The sequence below is a fragment of the Eucalyptus grandis genome, chromosome 5 (assembly GCF_016545825.1).
Source record: "Eucalyptus grandis isolate ANBG69807.140 chromosome 5, ASM1654582v1, whole genome shotgun sequence".
NCBI classification, from domain to species: domain Eukaryota; kingdom Viridiplantae; phylum Streptophyta; class Magnoliopsida; order Myrtales; family Myrtaceae; genus Eucalyptus; species Eucalyptus grandis.
In genome coordinates, this window is record NC_052616.1 from 15859707 (window position 1) to 15877136 (window position 17430).

Consider the following 17430-nt stretch of genomic DNA (forward strand, 5'->3'; position numbering starts at 1 on the left):
TGACAAGCATGTAAATCCCATTGTTATACCGACGTGAGATGCTTTAATAGTACTTAACTCCGGCTGCCACTTTTGCATTGCCTCGAGAGGCGTGGTGAGGACAAGTTCATGACCATATGAGACACAGATTCTTGACAATCATTTGATCCCCTTGATGGATAGGGTCTGAAAGGACGTCTTCTAATCTCAGTCAACAGCTCTAATCGTTTTGACGAGGCTTCCTCTTCAAAACAGTAGATTGAAGGAGATATCAATTGACCTCCTTAAGGTAACAAGGATCCCAATCCTAACAGGAACTACTAACTCCTGAGGAACATTTCTGCACATAAGCATCATCCTCCATCGACGAGCCACATAAACAACACAAATCTTCTGTCTTGAGATTCCACCATGTGATCAAGGAAATCCCACCTCAAAGATGAGACAGCTGGACCACTTGCTCTGATGACCACAGAGGATATTGACAGTCTGTGGTGAGCAGGGCACTTTCGAGGAACAAGATGGAGATAAGCTCCTTTACTATAGACAGTTTTGCAATAAAATTTTTTCAAGAATATAATAAAAAAAACAGATTTGTGAATACATAAAGTATCAAAACTTGGCACGAAAGACACTTTAGAGCCAAAAGTTTCAAAATGTATACTTAGGTGCTAAAATTGGAGAAAAAATGGAACACTTAAATACCGATAACAAGAAATTCCAAATAAATTACTGTGGTGACATTTTTCAATTGTGATAAGTGCAAAAAGACATTTTTTGGCGCCGACATGGCTAAATAAGTGCAAAATGATATCACTTTCAGCACTAATGTGGTTATTTAAGTGCAAAATGACATCGTTTTGATACTGACATAGCCAAAATTGAATTTTAATATAAATATTAATTCAAATAAATTAAAAAAAACTAACAAAAGAAGAAGAAGAAGGGGGACAGGTTCGGCTAGGGCAAGGGTCGGCAACCCTTACTGGATCTGGGGGGGTCGCGACCCTCACCCCAGATCTGGCTGAGGGCTTGCAAGCCCTCGCTGGCGGTCGATAAGGGTCACCAACCACTACCTAAGGGTTAGTGACCCAATTGACCCTTGCCCCACCATCTGCCGGCCCTTCTCAGTGACAGTGGGGCGGCGGCGACAAGGGCTGTGCAAGCCCTCATCAAAGCTTCCTATAGATATCTCTCTCTCTCTCTCTCTCTCTCTCTCTCATATAATTCAATTTTTTAATTATATTTCATTTTTTAGGGCAAAATGACGTCGTTTTTGCCAAATATCATTGCTAAGTTGGCTTCTAGTGAGCCACGTAGATCATATATATTATTAAAAAAAATGCTACGTTGGATTTTCGATTATTCTCGTTGGACTTGGCACTAAAGTATCCAACTTTCCAAAGAAAAAAAAAAAAGATGACATTTATGTGTACCTTTTGGAACTTTGGCATTAAAGTGTTCATTTCTACCAAGTTTTGGAATTCCTAGTGTACTTTACCCAAAAATAACATGTCGATATGATCTATCCATCTGCTAAAGGAAGATCAGCTGATGATAAATTATACATGGATACTAGAAACAACATGCATGTGTAGAAAACTAGGACAAATCTAGTTAATAAGCAAGGTACAATGTGACGGCCTAACTGACATATGCAGGTCCCATTTGGTTCGAATTTGGGAAAATAATTTTGAGAAAATGCAAATATCTTTTGGGTGAAATGGGTTTTCTGAAATGCTATTGTGTTTGGCAAATTATAACTCTAAAGTACATTGAAAACTAACTTTGACTTAAATACCATTTTAAATACAATTTGGTAAAACTTACATTTGCAAATGATTTTTATTAAATTTATTTTTTAAAAATCAAAATTAATCTGTCGGAACTCAATTGTCGGCCAATCGCTGACGGCCAGACTTGGCCTCCAAGAAGCCGTACTTGAGGTTGCACAACCTCAGGCGATGCCATGGGTCGCACAACCTAGGTGATGATCATTGGGGACGAGCAACCCTTCAAGCGGCAGTTGTTGGGAACAAGTGACCCCTCAACGACTGTCGGCAGCCTTTGGCAACTCTTTCATGCAAATTGAGGAAAATGATAACAGTGAAGAAATGAACAATATCCATGGTACTAAAAGCTGAAAGTCTAAAGCATCGTAAGACTTGCTTTTGGCATTCGGCCTTCCTAATACTAGCATTTTGTCATTGGGATCGCAAAAACACTTACTAAACATTTTATATACTCTCTCTGTTAAAAAAAAAAAAAACATTTTATATACTCTCCAAAGGGTTTTGGAGGCTTAAAATCTCTTGGAAAAGCTAAACCAAATAGGGAAGTAGTCCAAACTACTCCACTTATAGCACTAATATACAGGTTCAAGGAGGGGTTCTCACCATGTAGTGCTTAACCCTATACGGGTACAAGAGGTGGCTCCTATAGCGTGAGCCTTAGTTCTCGCACCTCCAATTGTTGCATTGCTCTAATACCATTTGCAATGATCCAACTCAATTCACATTGGGGCAGCCCTCAAAAGAGAACTCAAAGTGGTGCTCGATTGAGTACAAGTCGCAATAATGAATCGAGTCACGAGGTCTTCTTCCAGGTAGTGTGGAATTGGTTGGGCTACACATCACAACTTTTATCCATTCTTACTATTATTTTTCTCTATTTTTGTTTTCTCGACTAATCCCACCGGATGTACATAATTCGTCGCGTCAAGGTGCATCAAGTTACTGCTCCATTTAATTAATGTGCGGCAAGCACAGCTCTCAAAATCGATCGAAGTGTGAGATTTTGTGACTTACTTTGAATATGGAATCCTTTCACATCTACAGAAAGCATTTTTAATTAAAGCTCATATGACTCGACGACACATGAGTTAACCAACGTCAGTTGTATTGCAATAATACATGCAACAAGATCACTCAAATTTCTTAGACTAAAGCTCTTGTGTAGCGTGGGCTCTCTCACCCCACGAGCCAGAAACTTCAGTTTGGAAAAGCGCACCATGTGACGATGTACCCCTCTCCTAAAAAAAAAAAAGGCCTTGGAATCACAGAAATTCCCAGCGAAAGCGACCTCATATGCTGAGGACGACGTGCCTCAGGATCACAACAAAAGTTGCCTTGCCGATGGTTCCAGAAATGTGTGGACGCCATACACTCTCTTGTCTCTCTCTGAAAGGACCCCGCCCGTCTTTCGATCTCACGTGAACTTTGCACGTCCTATCTTTCGACCTACCCATTAGAGGCCCCCGGCAGGAAGAGGACCTACCGGTTCTTGACAGGTCCCGATCTTTAGCTCTGCTATTTACTGATCTCGAGCATGGGCGGAGCAGCATGCTACTTGTGGATGTTTTAGTACGTGTAAGGAAACGAGGGGGGGAAAATGTTCTTTACTTTGGTCCGACTAGGAATGGCAAGCATGGGGGATGGAGTTGGCTTTAAGTCGAGTTTGGTAATTTACCTCGCTGCTACCTTGAATTTGTCTCCGTTTCCGCGGTAACGTGACTCGATGGTACTTATGAAAAGCAAAAACAGTCGCTAGTGCATGAATCACTCAGCGATTGGGGAGTACTTATGGTTTCTCCTTGAAAGGAGTTCCAAATATTGAATCACTCAGTAACTGACAAAGGCTTTTTGAGAAGACTGTAGATTGGGGAGTAGAATTTGTGACCCTCGACTCGCAAACCAAATACCGAAACACTCAGCGAACTGCGCCCTCGCTTTCCCCGGGGGGCCCTCGGATTAGTCTCAATAGAGTAATCTAACCTCATCTTCAAGTGTTGAAGATGTTAATGTATACAAATAGAAGTATAACTTCTATTCTTTTTCAATTATCCAGGAGGACGACCCTAACTACTTGGAAACTTACAGAACACTCTGCAAATCTCATGAACCAATTAAATTCAACATTTTTGCCTATACAAATAGACATGACTAGAGCAGTTCATATATAGTTGGTGGAACACGTAATGAAAAAATTAATAAATCTCAACTTCAAGATATGAAATTAAGTACACCAAAACACAGGAGCTGTGAATTATAAATTATAATCATACACTGCCCAAAATGCCTAGTGTATCTTTTCCTCGTCCAAACCATCAAAATCTGAAATTTCACATGCAAAGCAAAGTTAGCTTTGGGCTGTGGGCGCCTGATCAAAGGATTTAATAATTTAGGCCACGTGGAAGGTCAATGTAGGTCGAATTATTGACTAGGACCGACCGACCTACTCATATTGATTAAGGAATCAAGTGATTTGAGAATTTCAATTCCGACAAAAGAACAGGGTACAGATATTTTAGGATAGTGCGCCAGTCCATTTTGCATGTCCAATAGTGCACCAGAAATCTAGGTAGGTTGAGACTAATAATGCTGGAAATGATCACACGGTCCGTTCTTTTTTTTCTTTTTTCCCAATTAAACACAACTTAGGCTAGGTGGTGTAGACTAATTATGTACATGCATAAATAGTGCGGGTTCGTGACTGAACAGAAGCCCCCTTTTTGTGTTGGATGTTTTCAAAATAGTTCTATTGCTCGACAATCGACATAACAAAAGGTGAAAAAAAGTGGCACCTGTCCACAGTATAATTGGGTCGATTCTCTGTTCTTTCCTTCATAAAGTGAAACCAGTTGAAAAGGCCAAAAAGAAAGAAGAAACCCTACTTGTCAAGCACATGAGCAATGCAAAAGAATACAACAGCCCGTGTACCCAACAGTAGCATCGTTCCAGTGGGTGGAGGAATCGATACAAGAAACAATCGAACAAAATCGTGATGGGATCTAAATTTCCAGAAGAAAAGTTGAAATGCATATCCCTTCATCTCCTAAACTGCAGCATCAGTAATATGAACATCGGTCGGCTAGAGGCTGCTCATCATGCGAATAATTCTGCTTAGTCAAAAAAATGATCTCATATGTGGCGGCCTGAATGATACGGAGGATGAATGAACTCAGTTCCTTTGAAGTGTGCTCTTACTCTTTGCCATATTTGCTGACATGAAGTAGGTATATCAGAAGTCATATTTTGTCCTACCACTACTCAAGATGAGGCATAGCATATCAGCTATGTTGGGAGAGGAGCTGAAAAAATTCCAGGACTCAAGCATTAGGCGTTTCCTTGATCCTTTGAAATGAACCACCTGTGACCAGCAAACTTTGGGCATCAGAATCAAGTGTTATCCTAACAATTAATGGCATCACACTTCTTTATGATTTCCCTCAGAAAAGACATTAATCGAGCCCCTACCAAGTCACCTTGACATCAAAATAAATTACTTATGCTGAATATACCTTAACGTCCAAGGGCATGCCATGGAATTGACCAGCACCCTCGGGTGGTGTCCAGTTGTACATAGCACATGGCAGAAATAGCACAGAGGCACCCTTGATATCTTTTAAAAAAGGTTGCGCTTTGGCAAATCTTTTGGCGTCAAAAGATGCGTCAGATAATACAACCCAAGCAAGAGCCAGTTGGTCACCTAGCATTCTTGAAGCACCGCTATACTTGGAAATGTAGACTTCAAGTACTTGCTGTAGAAAGACCTTTGCCCTGCAATATCATGTTTGTCAAAGTTAGATGCCGTTCTAGTTTACAGTGCAATAGTTAAAAGGAAATGAATAATTTAATAGCTGCACTCAGAAAGCAAAGACAAAAAGAGACACGGGTTCACATTATTATCATCATTCTCACAGACATGCTGCAGATGTACGGAAAGAGCTTCCTAAGTGTGGTATGGAAGTCAATCCTGCCTATTGCTATTAAGGGCCAGGATGTAATAAAATAACAAATCGGTTCACATCCATCACTTCTCTCTTTTACGAAGAGAAGTGACATTGCCCTGCAATATCATGTTCATAAAAGTTACATGCCATTCTCGTTTACACTGCAATAATTAAAAGGAAAGGGATCTCTCAACAACTGCACTTCAGAGAATAAAGACAAAAAGAGACACAGGTTCCCATTATCATCACCATTCTTGCAGGAATGCTGCAGATGTACGGATAGAACTTCATAAGTGTGGTATGGAAGTCAATCCTAACTCTAGCTATTAACGGCCAGTATGTAAGAAAATAACAAATCAGTTCACATCCATCACTTCTCTCTTTTATGGAGAGAAGAAAGAGAGAAGTGATATTGCCCTCCGATATCATGTTCATCAAAGTTACATGCCATTCTATTTTACACTGCAATAATTAAAAGGAAATGAATCTCCCAACAGCTGGACTTCAGAGAGCAAAGACAGAGAGACGCAGGTTCTCATTATCATCATCATTCTCGCAGAAATGTTGCAGACGTACAGATAGAGCTTCATAAGTGTGGCATGGAAGTCAATCCTACCTCTAGCTACTAAGGGCCAGGTTGTAAGAAAATAACAAATTGGTTCACATCCATCACTTCTCTCTTTTTCGGAGATGCCAGCATGTATCCACAGACTTCTTAGCAAAGCCTATGATCTGATGCAAGTTTCTCAAACGTCATGCTGAAAGATTAGGCCAACGATGTACTCAAATATGTTTCTTACAAGGCAAAAAATCATCAGCAGGCTCTAGGTGATGTACTTTCTAATGAAACAGGAATGGGAGCAAGTCCCTTAATGATGGGTCAGAATGACAATTGACATGGAAGTTGTAAATGCACATTCCACAATAAACGCATAGGACAGACAGAACTACACATGCTTGTTGCCTACCTACTCATTCCGTCATAGGTACCCCTCACTGCTATAAATCCTGAATTCAGAGGTTGTTGTTTGTTGTTCCGAAAAGTAAGGGCCAGGTGAAAATCTGGGTAATCATGAAATACTTGGCCAAGATCATTAACAACTGCTATGTCTGAATCAACAAATATGTAATTATGCATATGATCCCGTGAATGGTCCTCAAGCTTTCTTTCTAGGAAGGCCTGACAAAAGAAACAAGAGAAAATGTCACTTTTAAAACATTATTTGCCATCTGATCAAATCACAAAGTGGTGCAGAACTCTTTGATCAAGGATGTCCAGAAAATGGCAAAAGGTTGGATATAAATCAAAGTGCCTACCTCCTAATAGATGATTCAACAGGTCAGCATACAAGAGAGGTGCTCCACTTTAACATTAGATAAAAACAGTTTTACTAATCCCTATTGGAGTATTTATCTACATCAATAGAGAGGAAAAATAATACTACTGCATGCTATCTGATTCAAAATGCTCTTACAATGTAAGACCTGATTCTTTGAAGCATCAACTTGTCTCGGGAATATTCACCTTGAATAGGATAGACAGAAACCTTGTCTCTGTTTATTGAGAGGTCAGATGCAGGATCTGTAAGAATGATAACATTACTCTTGGGCATAGCCACCTGGAACAAAAGGGAAATAAGCAAAGCTCAGATTTCATTAATGGATGCAACAGGGCTCTTTTCCAGAAATATTCAAGTTCCATTGTCATCCTCATGCATTACATCACTAAATGAGTAGTTATCTTCTATCAGCCAAATAACTTTTCAATCAAAGATGGATAATACAGTAACAGTTTACATGTAGTACAAGGAAAAGAAATGAAGCTTCATTCTATTAAAAAGAAGACTAAATGAGACTGATGAGTAACTCAAACAATTACTGCTTTCTATCTTGCTGCAGTTCTGCAATCCCACCAACTCAAAATTATTTTTGGTTCTCAGAACTCTACATCATGGAGGTACATGCTTGTTGGATCTCAAGTAATATGCCCCACAAATGAATTTCCCCACATAAGGATCAGCTAAGTTTGTCAAAATAGATGTCAAGGAATTCAGTCCACTTTTTTCCCTTCAAGATTCCACTGAAATAAGATCAGAAAACTAGAGTGTGACATCTGAAAAGCAAAAGTGCTCTATAATAGAATTCCTAAACAAGTACACCAGAACTCTTAAACTAATTGTATGGAGTACGAATCATTCCTATTACTTTTTGATGACCATTTAAGTCCTAAAATATTTTGAAATAGCTCAATTATTTATCTCACTAAGAAACTAAACAAATGCTTTTTTAACCCAACACTTACCCTACATGGCTGCCGGAGATGTGTTGGGATGTCAAACAATGTTGTTGAGCTTCACTTCTTTAACTAAATTGGAATGTTTCAGAAACCTCACTCCCTAATTATGCATAAAATCCAAAATATGCAAAATTTCCAGCTCAAACCTCTCTCTCTGATCAATAAACTCGATCATAAGCATCTCACAAGCCTAAAAATTTCCATTGCATTTTGTACCCTCATTGATGATGACTGTGAACCCAACAAAAGCCGTTTTCACCAAAATACCAGTAATATTAACACTACTGCCATCAACAACGACAATACAGCCACTAAAGCTCAATCTAAACGTAAAAGCCTCAATTGCTAAAATTTGCAAGCTTCGTAGACTACAAAGAAATCAACCTCCTCTCAAAACCCTTTTCACTTATCCTCTTCCTCTTCTTGCCACAAAAGAACTTCCCATAAGGATCATCAATCTTTGAAATTTTGATGATCTGAACCAAATTGGAGCAAAAGAAGTTCTGGATTGAAATAATTAAGTCAAAGATCTATAAGGATAAGGTTTGTGTGGGTTTGTATATGAATCCATTAAATAAACTGATTTCTTGATTTGGGAGAATATTGAAACCAAACAATGGTGATTATGTGCTCAAATTGGGGAAAGATCCCTGCAACAACCGCTTATGACAATTTGCATAAAATATGTAAGGAATGTTCAAGACCTTTTAGGACTCACATATACCCCAAAAATAGTTTTAGAACTTATACTTACGTTTCTCCTCAATTTCTACTATGGCCAAAAACATGTGACAGAGGAGGGATCAAATTGCCTTTAACTTGGAAAGTACATTCACATGTTGTTGTTGTCTTTTATCTTCTACATTTTTATTGTTCATTCTGACAACTACAGCCTACAGTTACATCATTCAGTATGTAAAACATAAGCAAACAATTTAACAGATACAAGGAAAATATTGCAGCTGAGAATATAATACTGAGTCAAGTTCAGTTTTCTTGAAATTATAATGTATTGCTCAGATAAAAAGAAAATTTCAATCTCTTTATGGTGACCGGAAAAAATTAAGAACAGTTTACACTTATGCACATATACTAAACAGAGTTAAAACTTGTTTAACATACGGAGTGACTCGTGTATGAATAAACATCCTCTGTCAGTCAGGATATTACCTGAATAAAGTTGATGAATACATTCAAGATGGCTATTGATCTCTCCACCTTATTATATGAGGAATTTCCAACAGTTGTCACATCTGATGATCCACTAGTCTTTGAAATGTCAGAGGAGTTATAAACTGTAAAGACAGTGACAAAAGCTATGCTTTCTGCGACATAGCTTCTGTTGGACGAGGCAGAAAAATGTGTCTTGTTGAGAGCTTTGACACCTAAAAAGCCACATAATGGGGAAGAAAAGGCAGACAGCATTAGCCTACAGATACCTCATGATTCACAGTGGAATCTACAATGACAGTTGGAATATCATCAGGTTCCACATCAGAAGAGATCAGAAGATGACCATGACATAGATCAGTTGATCCGGTGCTACATATTTCTATATATACACGTTCATTCAGAAGTTAAGTGACAGCTACTGCAAAGAAATTGCCAAACACTAAAAGGCTTGTCACATTCGTTCCTCTCTTCCCTTTATGGAACCCTTAACAATGAAGCAGTCCTGAATGTTGGTAACTAACAGGTACTTGTAAGTTATCTCTAGGAAGCTACACTGTGCAAACTTGGATACAGGTGTGATTGCAGGTCAATGTCTTGGTGTTCGACCCTTCTATATATCTAGCCATGCAAAACATGGAATTGGCATACAACCATAAATAAACTAGTATATTAGGACTTGGATGTGTAAAGCGCGAAATGTTACTTTTTCTCTTAGAATGCAACATGTGCATAAATGACTTCATGGTTTTTTGAGACAACAAATCATCCCGCTTCGTTTTTCTTGTTATTGTCCTTCATGTTTTATCACACAACGGTTTAGTATTCTACAAATTAAACACATTTATCCACATCCAGCCATGTCATGCTTGTTTACATGAATAGCCGATCCCAAGAGACGATTCAGAGTAATACAGCAAAATTACTTTCAATACACTGTTTATGACTACCAAAGAAGAAGCAAACACTATTGCACTACTGTTGCTAAAATTAACTCCACAATATATTCGCCAGAATATAGATATTATCAAATTCAAATTTCTCAGTTCTCTCTTTTTCTTTCGCTCTCTGCTAAAAACTAATTTACCGATAGATCATATCAAGACACGGAATAATCGTTCGGACACCGAAGTTTCCAAGTCAAAAAAAAAAAAAAAAATCCAACAGTTTCCAAGATTCCGTAACAACCTTGGCATTGCAATCGGTTAGGCAAGCCTTCCCCTGCCACGGGCCCGAGAACCAAATGATCGAACTTATTCCTCGCCTTCTTATGCTGATCTCCCACCGTCGGCTCTCGATGCAATTCCATCACTGCAGAACGGGGCAACCGAAAAACATTACGCCGTCGTCCTCGTCCAAAATAAGGTTCAGTAAAGAAGAACGAACCGAACCGCGGGGAAACGGGGGACAGCGAAAGCCGCCCACCTGAGAGCAGATGAGGCAAAAGGAAGACGAGCGGGAGGCAGAACAGCAGCCGCCGCCATCCGCTGCACGATCTCATGGCTCCTCCCGCGGATCGTCCCCGAAGATCGGCGGCCGAAAGGAAGCGGCACGGAGCTAGTGAGTGGCTCGAGAAGCTCCGAAGCCTCGGAACGGACGACGCGATGGGTCGGAGAACGTCGAGAAACGATCGGTCGAGATCGAACGAGCTCTCGGGGGCGCGATTCGCGGGAGCCGAATCGAACGAGCAGATTCGCGCGCTGTTCGAGGGAGATCGATCAGGACGTTGGAGCAGATCTCTCCCGTTCCTCCGCACGAGAGAGAGAGAGAGAGAGAGAGAGAGAGAGAGAGCCTGGAGAGGGAGAGACGGGGATGGAAACGGGCCGAAATCTACCCGTGGCCGGGGATGCGGATGGAAACGGGCCCTGCTCGCGCGGGAGTTCGAAGCCGTCGATTTTCCATGCCGAGCCGCTCGCTGTTCCAATTTCCAATCGAATTTTCGCGGAATAAGAACATTTGAAGTCTTGAAATTATCAACAGAATATTATTTAATCCTAAAATTTTCAAAAAGTTCAATTAAGTCCTAAAATTAATATATTAAATCCTAAAACTTATCAAATTGATTAAATCAAGTCATTTTATTAATAGAACTTTTTAAAAATTAATTACACTTTTGCGATAAAACTCAATTACATTGTTATAATAAGTTTTACGATTTAATTGTACTTTTTTTGAAATTTTGAAATATTCAATTATACTTTCATGACAAATTTTATGATTTCAAATGCACTTATCTCGATTTTTACTAAGTACATTAAAAAATCCAAACAAATATCATATAAGTGCAATTAAGTTGTAAAGCTTTTAAAAATACAATTAAATTATAAAGCTTATATAATTGAGTTTGAAAACTTTCAAAAGTGTAATTAAACCCTAAATTTTGTCTTCTATTTTTTTGTTGAGATCCTAGAACTTATCAAATTAGTGTAATTAATCCATTCCATTGGTTATACTTTTTAAGAGTTTTGAGACTTGGTTATACATTCGTGATAAATTTAAAGACTTAATTGCACTTTTTTAAATTTTGAAATTTAATAATACATTCACGAGAAGTTTTTATACTTTAGTGTTTTGATATAAATAGTCCGGGAAGTTTGGGCCAACGACAATATCATTCCTATTGCCGCATATGGACTTTTGACTCGTTTAATGCAGTTTTGAACTTCCAGTACATGGTCAACTCAATTCCTAAATTATATAATAACATGAGTGCATTCATTTATGAAAAATGAGCAATTTAAAAAATATATTTTCAAAAAATGATAGTTTATGTTGTCTGAAAAAATAAATGAATGAAAAGCTTTTTCGTTGTTTACAAAAATAGTTAGCTATTATTTATTATGGACGATGGAAATATTTTTATTAACTAATTTTTCTAAATGATGTAAATAATTATTTCCATAAATCACTTATTTTTTTATGAAACGTATACAGTCTTAACGTGATTCTAATTTAAATTAATGAAAGAATAAGATTGAATATTTTTATATTATACTGAATAAGTAAAAAGTCTAGAAAAACCAAGGAGCACAATGGACAAGGACAGTGTAGCCAGCATCAGCCAAGCAAGCTGAACTTGGCCCCAGAATACAGAGCATCACCCTCTCTCTCTCTCTCTCTCTCTCTCTTCCGACGAGCCTTTCAAGCAGCTGACGCCCGCCGGAAAAGGAGCCGGCGCAGGTGGGCTCGCCGTCTCACCGCCGTCCAAGCTCTTTCACCGACGAGCAAGCTCTCGGGTAAGTTCGTTTCCCTTTCGAATCCGACGAGCCAATCTCTCTTCCTGCAATTCTCCCCGACTTATCTTCCAGGTAGATCGGATTTTGGACGGCCGGTGCGATTCCGACGTGGGCTCGAGCTCGAGAGCTCGAGAGCTCGAGGGCGCTCTCGTGGGCGGTGGGATTGAGAGTTTCTCGCCCTTTCTTGACGTTGCGGTCGCGGAGAGCGGCGCGAGAAGAAGGGTTGGGATGAAATTCTGAACTGTTGTTGCCAACCGGGAACTAGAGAGCGATGGGAATCTGAAAGGCGTTTGTAGGAATCGGTCTTTTAGGCTTCTTTGCTTTTCTTGGATGATTTAAGAGTACTACTTAGCGGCTTAGCGCAAAGCTTTGGGCAATTCTCTCCGACTTCTCTTCTGGGTGTATCAGATTTTGGATGGCAGGTGCGATTCCGACGTAGGAATGGAGGAATGGGGGCCTCGAGCTCGAAGACGCTCTCGTGTGTGGTGGGATTGAGAGTTCTTGCGCCTTTTGATGTCGCGATTGAGAAGAGGGTGCGAGAAGAAGGGCTGGGTGAAATTTTGAGCTGCTCCTGGGGACCTGGAACTAGAGAGCGATGGGAATCTGAAAGACGTTTGTGCGAATTGATCTTTTAGGCTTCTTCCCTCTTCATGGACGATTTAGGAGTACTTGACAGCTTAACGAAAAAGCTTTTGGCATGGTTACTGAAGTGAAGCCTGCAAATGTCTCCCTCTTTTTGTGGACATCATGCAAACACATCTGATTTCTTTCCTTCAGATTTTCTAAATCTTGTATCATGATCCCCTAATTTAGTATTTGGGTCCTTGACAATTAATATTTGGAGTTCCATAGAAAGCTCACAGAATAACTGTTCGCGAGACCACAGTTACTCTTTTGCAAGAGAGACTAGCTTATGTGTAGCTTGCTTTACTTTCTCCATCATTTGACAGTTATACTTCTTGGCGAGCCTCAGGCCTTTGATGATAACCCTCTGAAGCTGGACCTCAAATCCCTTTAATAAGTCCTCCTGCCTTTTTGGATTTGGCAAGAAATCTGGGTTTTAGTGGGCACAAGTGTCATACACGAGTTTGCTCTTACAACAGCTACATGTTTTTTGGATCATGATCCTGAGAAGCAAGAAACAAGGAAATTAGTTTAGCTGTATAAGGAGCCATTATTGATAGTTGATACATACTATAACACAGTTTTGGGCCCTACATAACAACCTATTGGAACGGTGGCTCAAGCATCGATGAGGCAACCGATGAAACCCAAAAAAAAGAAGAGTAATGCATGCCATTACCTCTTATAATAGTTTATGAAAGAGTCTATACTTCAAGAAGAGGGCAATATTTGTCCTGATTAATGTGAGTGCTGCTAAGTATTGAATTATTTTCTCCCCCAAAATTTAGCTACCATATCCACATCATTTAGGTAAAAGTTACAGAATCCCTCATTAATGTTAACCTTGGGGGCCCCACCTGCCACCGTGTAGGTGGAATTAGGGTGGAAATCTTTTATAAGACACAATAACACAACTTGAACACGACACAAAGTTAGCGAGTTTGGGTTAAAAAAGCTAAGCATATTTGAGTCAACCCACAAGGCATTAATAATCGTGTTGTCTTCATGTCCAACCTGCCAGACAAGAAATTAACGGGTTAGTGTATGCACAACTTGTATGTGACCTCTTTAGATATGATTAGCTTATATTGTTTTTAGTTTGATTTGAGGGTATTTAGTTAATGGATATTGCAATTTGCAAATAGAATTAGGAAAAATTGAAGACATTTTCATGTCAGGTACATGTCGATGGCTTTTGTGTCATGGTGGGTCATGCAATTGTAACCACCCATCAACTCACTATTTAATCGTGTTACACGGGCCGTGTTGTGTTTATTGTTAACTTTTATGCGTCAAGTATCTTGCTTGAGGAGTGTATCATGTTCGTGTCAAGTAAGTCGACGTGATTGACTAATCGTGTCGTGTTTTGGTTGACCTAAATAACAGTGTACACTTATTTCGATGTGAGACGAACACGACCTGCGAACATGAATTGCCACCCCTAGGTAAGAGCCTTATTTGGTACACGTAGCAGGGAGTTTGTGTTTATCCGTGGCTAGTATGCTGCAAGGTTCAAATATCTCATTTTTAAAGAAAAATGCAATGGAATCCTAAAAGTTTCAATTGGTGCAATCAAGTCACATCTCTATATCAGAAAGTTCAATCTAAGGCTGCCACATATATACTGATGGAGTGCCACATAGACAAACTTTGGTACTTGCCATTGAAAGGACTTGATTGCTTTTTCTTGAGAAAGATTTAGGTTTCAATTACAACTATCGAAAAGTTTAGGACTTGATTTCATCCCGCATGCAGAGTTAAGACTTCTGGTGCATGTTTACCTTATAATTTGCTGTCACTTTTGTTAATAATGTTTACAGCTTTACAAATTCTGTTTTATTGGTTCGATATTGGTGTTATACGCCAACCTTGATGGACTTTTGGCTCTGATCTGGACTATGTCTATGTATTTATAAGGTGTACATATTGTGCCTTAAGCAGCCACATTTTCATACTTCATTGATTGTGATGACTGTCCATGCAGGTCTTTGCTTCATGATGGCAGCTACTGCAATATCGCCCCATATGCCAGCAAATGTTAAATTGTCATCTTTAAGATATCCGTGGTCAGGAGTTGCAGTTGTTGGCCTTGCAGGATGCTTTCATACAGCTGCCTATGCATTTGGCCAGAAACTTCGTTCCCAGATCTACATCCTCCATGTAACCCGGCCTTCATTGGTGAATGATTTCAAGTAATTATATGGCAATGTGTATTAGCACAAGCAAATGTGATAGTGTCTCTTCTAGATAAGTTGAGGAGTCTTTGATATGGCTGCATCTGGTCACTATGAGCAAATGATGTTGCATGATTACGCTGTCAAGCCATAGTTAATTTTCAAGGCTAGGAGATTGTTGACCATACATTACCGTTGTTGCACATCGGGACCTTATCTTAGTCAATCTGTCAATTAGAACCAAGTATCTTATGCTTCAAAACTTAGCCTTGAGTTGTTTTTAGCACAACCCCATGTGCACAGGAGAAGTCTGGAGAGTGTTAAACCTTTGAATTTCCACCAGACATTGTTAAAAAAAGTGCACATCTGAGAATCCTCTATTTGGCTGTGTTTTTTTATTGAAGTTTGTATTTCTTGTTTTTACCATAATGGCAAAGCACAACATTTTTCTTTTCTTTTCGTTCTATTTTTGACATGATGTCTCTTTTGTGGAATAAATTTGTGGACAGTAAGTTAACAACATGGTTGCAGGATATGATTAGGTTGCAAATGGTACAGTAAAGTTTTTCCTGGATATAGTCTTCAAACAGGTTAAATTTGCTCTCCTGTTGGGGGAGCTTGTTTGCATCTTTCTTTTCCCATGTGACGGGTTTGCCCATTGTAGGTATTTATTTCTGGGGAACCCCACATAAAGCACTTTGTGTTTAAGATTAGTAAAAGTGAAGCACATTATGTTGGTGAGACCCTATGTTATGATATTAATGTGGCTCATGAAAAGTGAAAACTCAGTGACCCAGATGTCCCTTAGCACAGAAGTAGGTTTTGAATCTAATCAATGATGTGTCAGATTTTGAGCTAGTAATAGGTGTTATCTGCTTCAATATAGTGATTTTCAAGGTGACTTCACATGTAGTAGCATTCTCTTAAACGATGGAAAAGTTACACGCATGTTTGCCTGTTATTGTGGTCATAAGCAAAGTAGAAGCATGCCTTAATATTGTTTGAGTCTTGACGTTGAGTATGCTCTGAATTTCTGTTAAACTGTGCAGAAACATGACCTGGGCCATTCGGAGTAGTGCAGATGGCAGAGGATTGGATTTGGATCCTTCTACAGACAGCACGAATGGCACGGCCGCGATTGATAAGGGCAATTCGAGACTTTCAAAATAAACTTAGTGCCAAAGTCCAACAGATCAGGAAAAATTTCCCAATGAAGTTGCTCTTTTTCTTGGTAGGCTTTTACTGTGCAACAGCCTTCGCAACTGTCATCGGGCAAACAGGGGACTGGGACATTCTATCTGCTGCCTTGGCTGTGGTGGTTGTCGAGGGAATTGGAGCTCTTATGTACAGTGCTTCTCAGCCTGTATTCAGTCGTGCCAGAAGCCTTATTTCCATGTTCAATTACTGGAAAGCTGGGCTGTCCCTTGGCCTCTTCTTGGACTCATTTAAGTACTGACTGGATGACGCAGTTGGCTTAGACAGTGCCCTTCATATTACATATGGATGGATCTGGTTCTTGAGTTCCAGTTGCAGAAGTGCGAAGATTTCTGCTAGCCGGATGCACGAGGCACCAGAGCATGTTGGGAAGTCTATTCATTCAGAGCAATGGACCACTTGGATGACGTTCTTCAGAATGAGAAACTGAGAGAACAGGAGCTTTAACTTGGCTGGTAGACAGTCAAGAGAGTTTCATCTCTATGTTGGAGAAAAGAAGAGTATGCAATTTGACGTGAATTGCCATTCCCTAGCGGGTTCTAGGTGGATTCAGTCTCCGGGTGGGTGCCTCCAGAATCTCTCGAAATGGTTAAATCTGCTTTTCCAGATGTCGGGAGGATGTCAATAACCACCTCGTGATTATTTCGCAGCTGGGGCTGCGTACGTAAGAAGTGAGGAATTTTTGGCTGAAATGGTTATAATTTTCTAACTTTGTTTCCAGTTCATATTCCCCATACTGAGACATCTTGATGTAGTTTGCTAAATTGCTGTAATTCTTTCTCACAGCAAATGTCAGAGGCTGAAAGAAATGACAATTACACTGATTAAGGCTGCGTTTGTTTTGATTTCTTTTTTCTGTTTTTAAATAATTTTTTTTTTTTGTTCTAGGAACAAAAAGGAATAAAAATGCGTTTGTTTACGTTTTTGTTAAAATTATTATTTTTTTACGAAAACACGTCTGGCAGAAACAGAAAAAAAAAAAAAAAAGTTTCTTTGTTTCTAACA

At 39.4% G+C, this 17430-nt stretch overlaps 3 protein-coding genes across 3 annotated transcripts; 2 read left to right on the forward strand and 1 right to left on the reverse strand.

Moving 5' to 3' along the window:
- Positions 1 to 4486: 4486 nt before the first annotated feature.
- LOC104444368 lies at positions 4487 to 10940 on the reverse strand. The gene is made up of 7 exons (XM_010058026.3): positions 10602 to 10940; positions 10365 to 10487; positions 9177 to 9391; positions 7186 to 7329; positions 6679 to 6890; positions 5279 to 5537; positions 4487 to 5127 (listed from the first exon to the last, which is right to left on the reverse strand). The coding sequence occupies exons 1-7, from the start codon at positions 10675 to 10677 to the stop codon at positions 4999 to 5001; spliced, it is 1158 nt and encodes a 385-aa protein (XP_010056328.2). The 5' UTR covers positions 10678 to 10940; the 3' UTR covers positions 4487 to 4998.
- Positions 10676 to 16341, forward strand: LOC120286246. The gene is made up of 4 exons (XM_039313382.1): positions 10676 to 10878; positions 12192 to 12412; positions 15021 to 15196; positions 16260 to 16341. Exons 1-4 carry the CDS (start codon positions 10676 to 10678, stop codon positions 16284 to 16286), a joined length of 627 nt encoding a protein of 208 aa, XP_039169316.1. The 3' UTR covers positions 16287 to 16341.
- On the forward strand, positions 16292 to 17258 carry LOC120293676 (ycf20-like protein). The gene has a single exon (XM_039313383.1). The coding sequence runs from the start codon at positions 16292 to 16294 to the stop codon at positions 16664 to 16666; it is 375 nt and encodes a 124-aa protein (XP_039169317.1). The 3' UTR covers positions 16667 to 17258.
- Positions 17259 to 17430: the final 172 nt, after the last annotated feature.

Coding starts and splice junctions, on each gene's coding strand:
- LOC120286246 (XM_039313382.1), top strand. CDS start 10,676: ATGGCTCCTCCCGCGGATCGTCCCCGAAGATCGGCGGCCGAAAGGAAG. Junction 10,879..12,191: donor AACGAGCAGATTCGCGCGCT/GTTCGAGGGAGA, acceptor TAAAAAGTCTAG/AAAAACCAAGGAGCACAATG. Junction 12,413..15,020: donor ACCGACGAGCAAGCTCTCGG/GTAAGTTCGTTT, acceptor CTGTCCATGCAG/GTCTTTGCTTCATGATGGCA.
- LOC104444368 (XM_010058026.3), bottom strand. CDS start 10,677: ATGAGATCGTGCAGCGGATGGCGGCGGCTGCTGTTCTGCCTCCCGCTC. Junction 10,488..10,601: donor TTTGCCTCATCTGCTCTCAG/GTGGGCGGCTTT, acceptor CCCGTTCTGCAG/TGATGGAATTGCATCGAGAG. Junction 7,330..9,176: donor TATTCATCAACTTTATTCAG/GTAATATCCTGA, acceptor CTTTTGTTCCAG/GTGGCTATGCCCAAGAGTAA.
- LOC120293676 (XM_039313383.1), top strand. CDS start 16,292: ATGGCAGAGGATTGGATTTGGATCCTTCTACAGACAGCACGAATGGCA.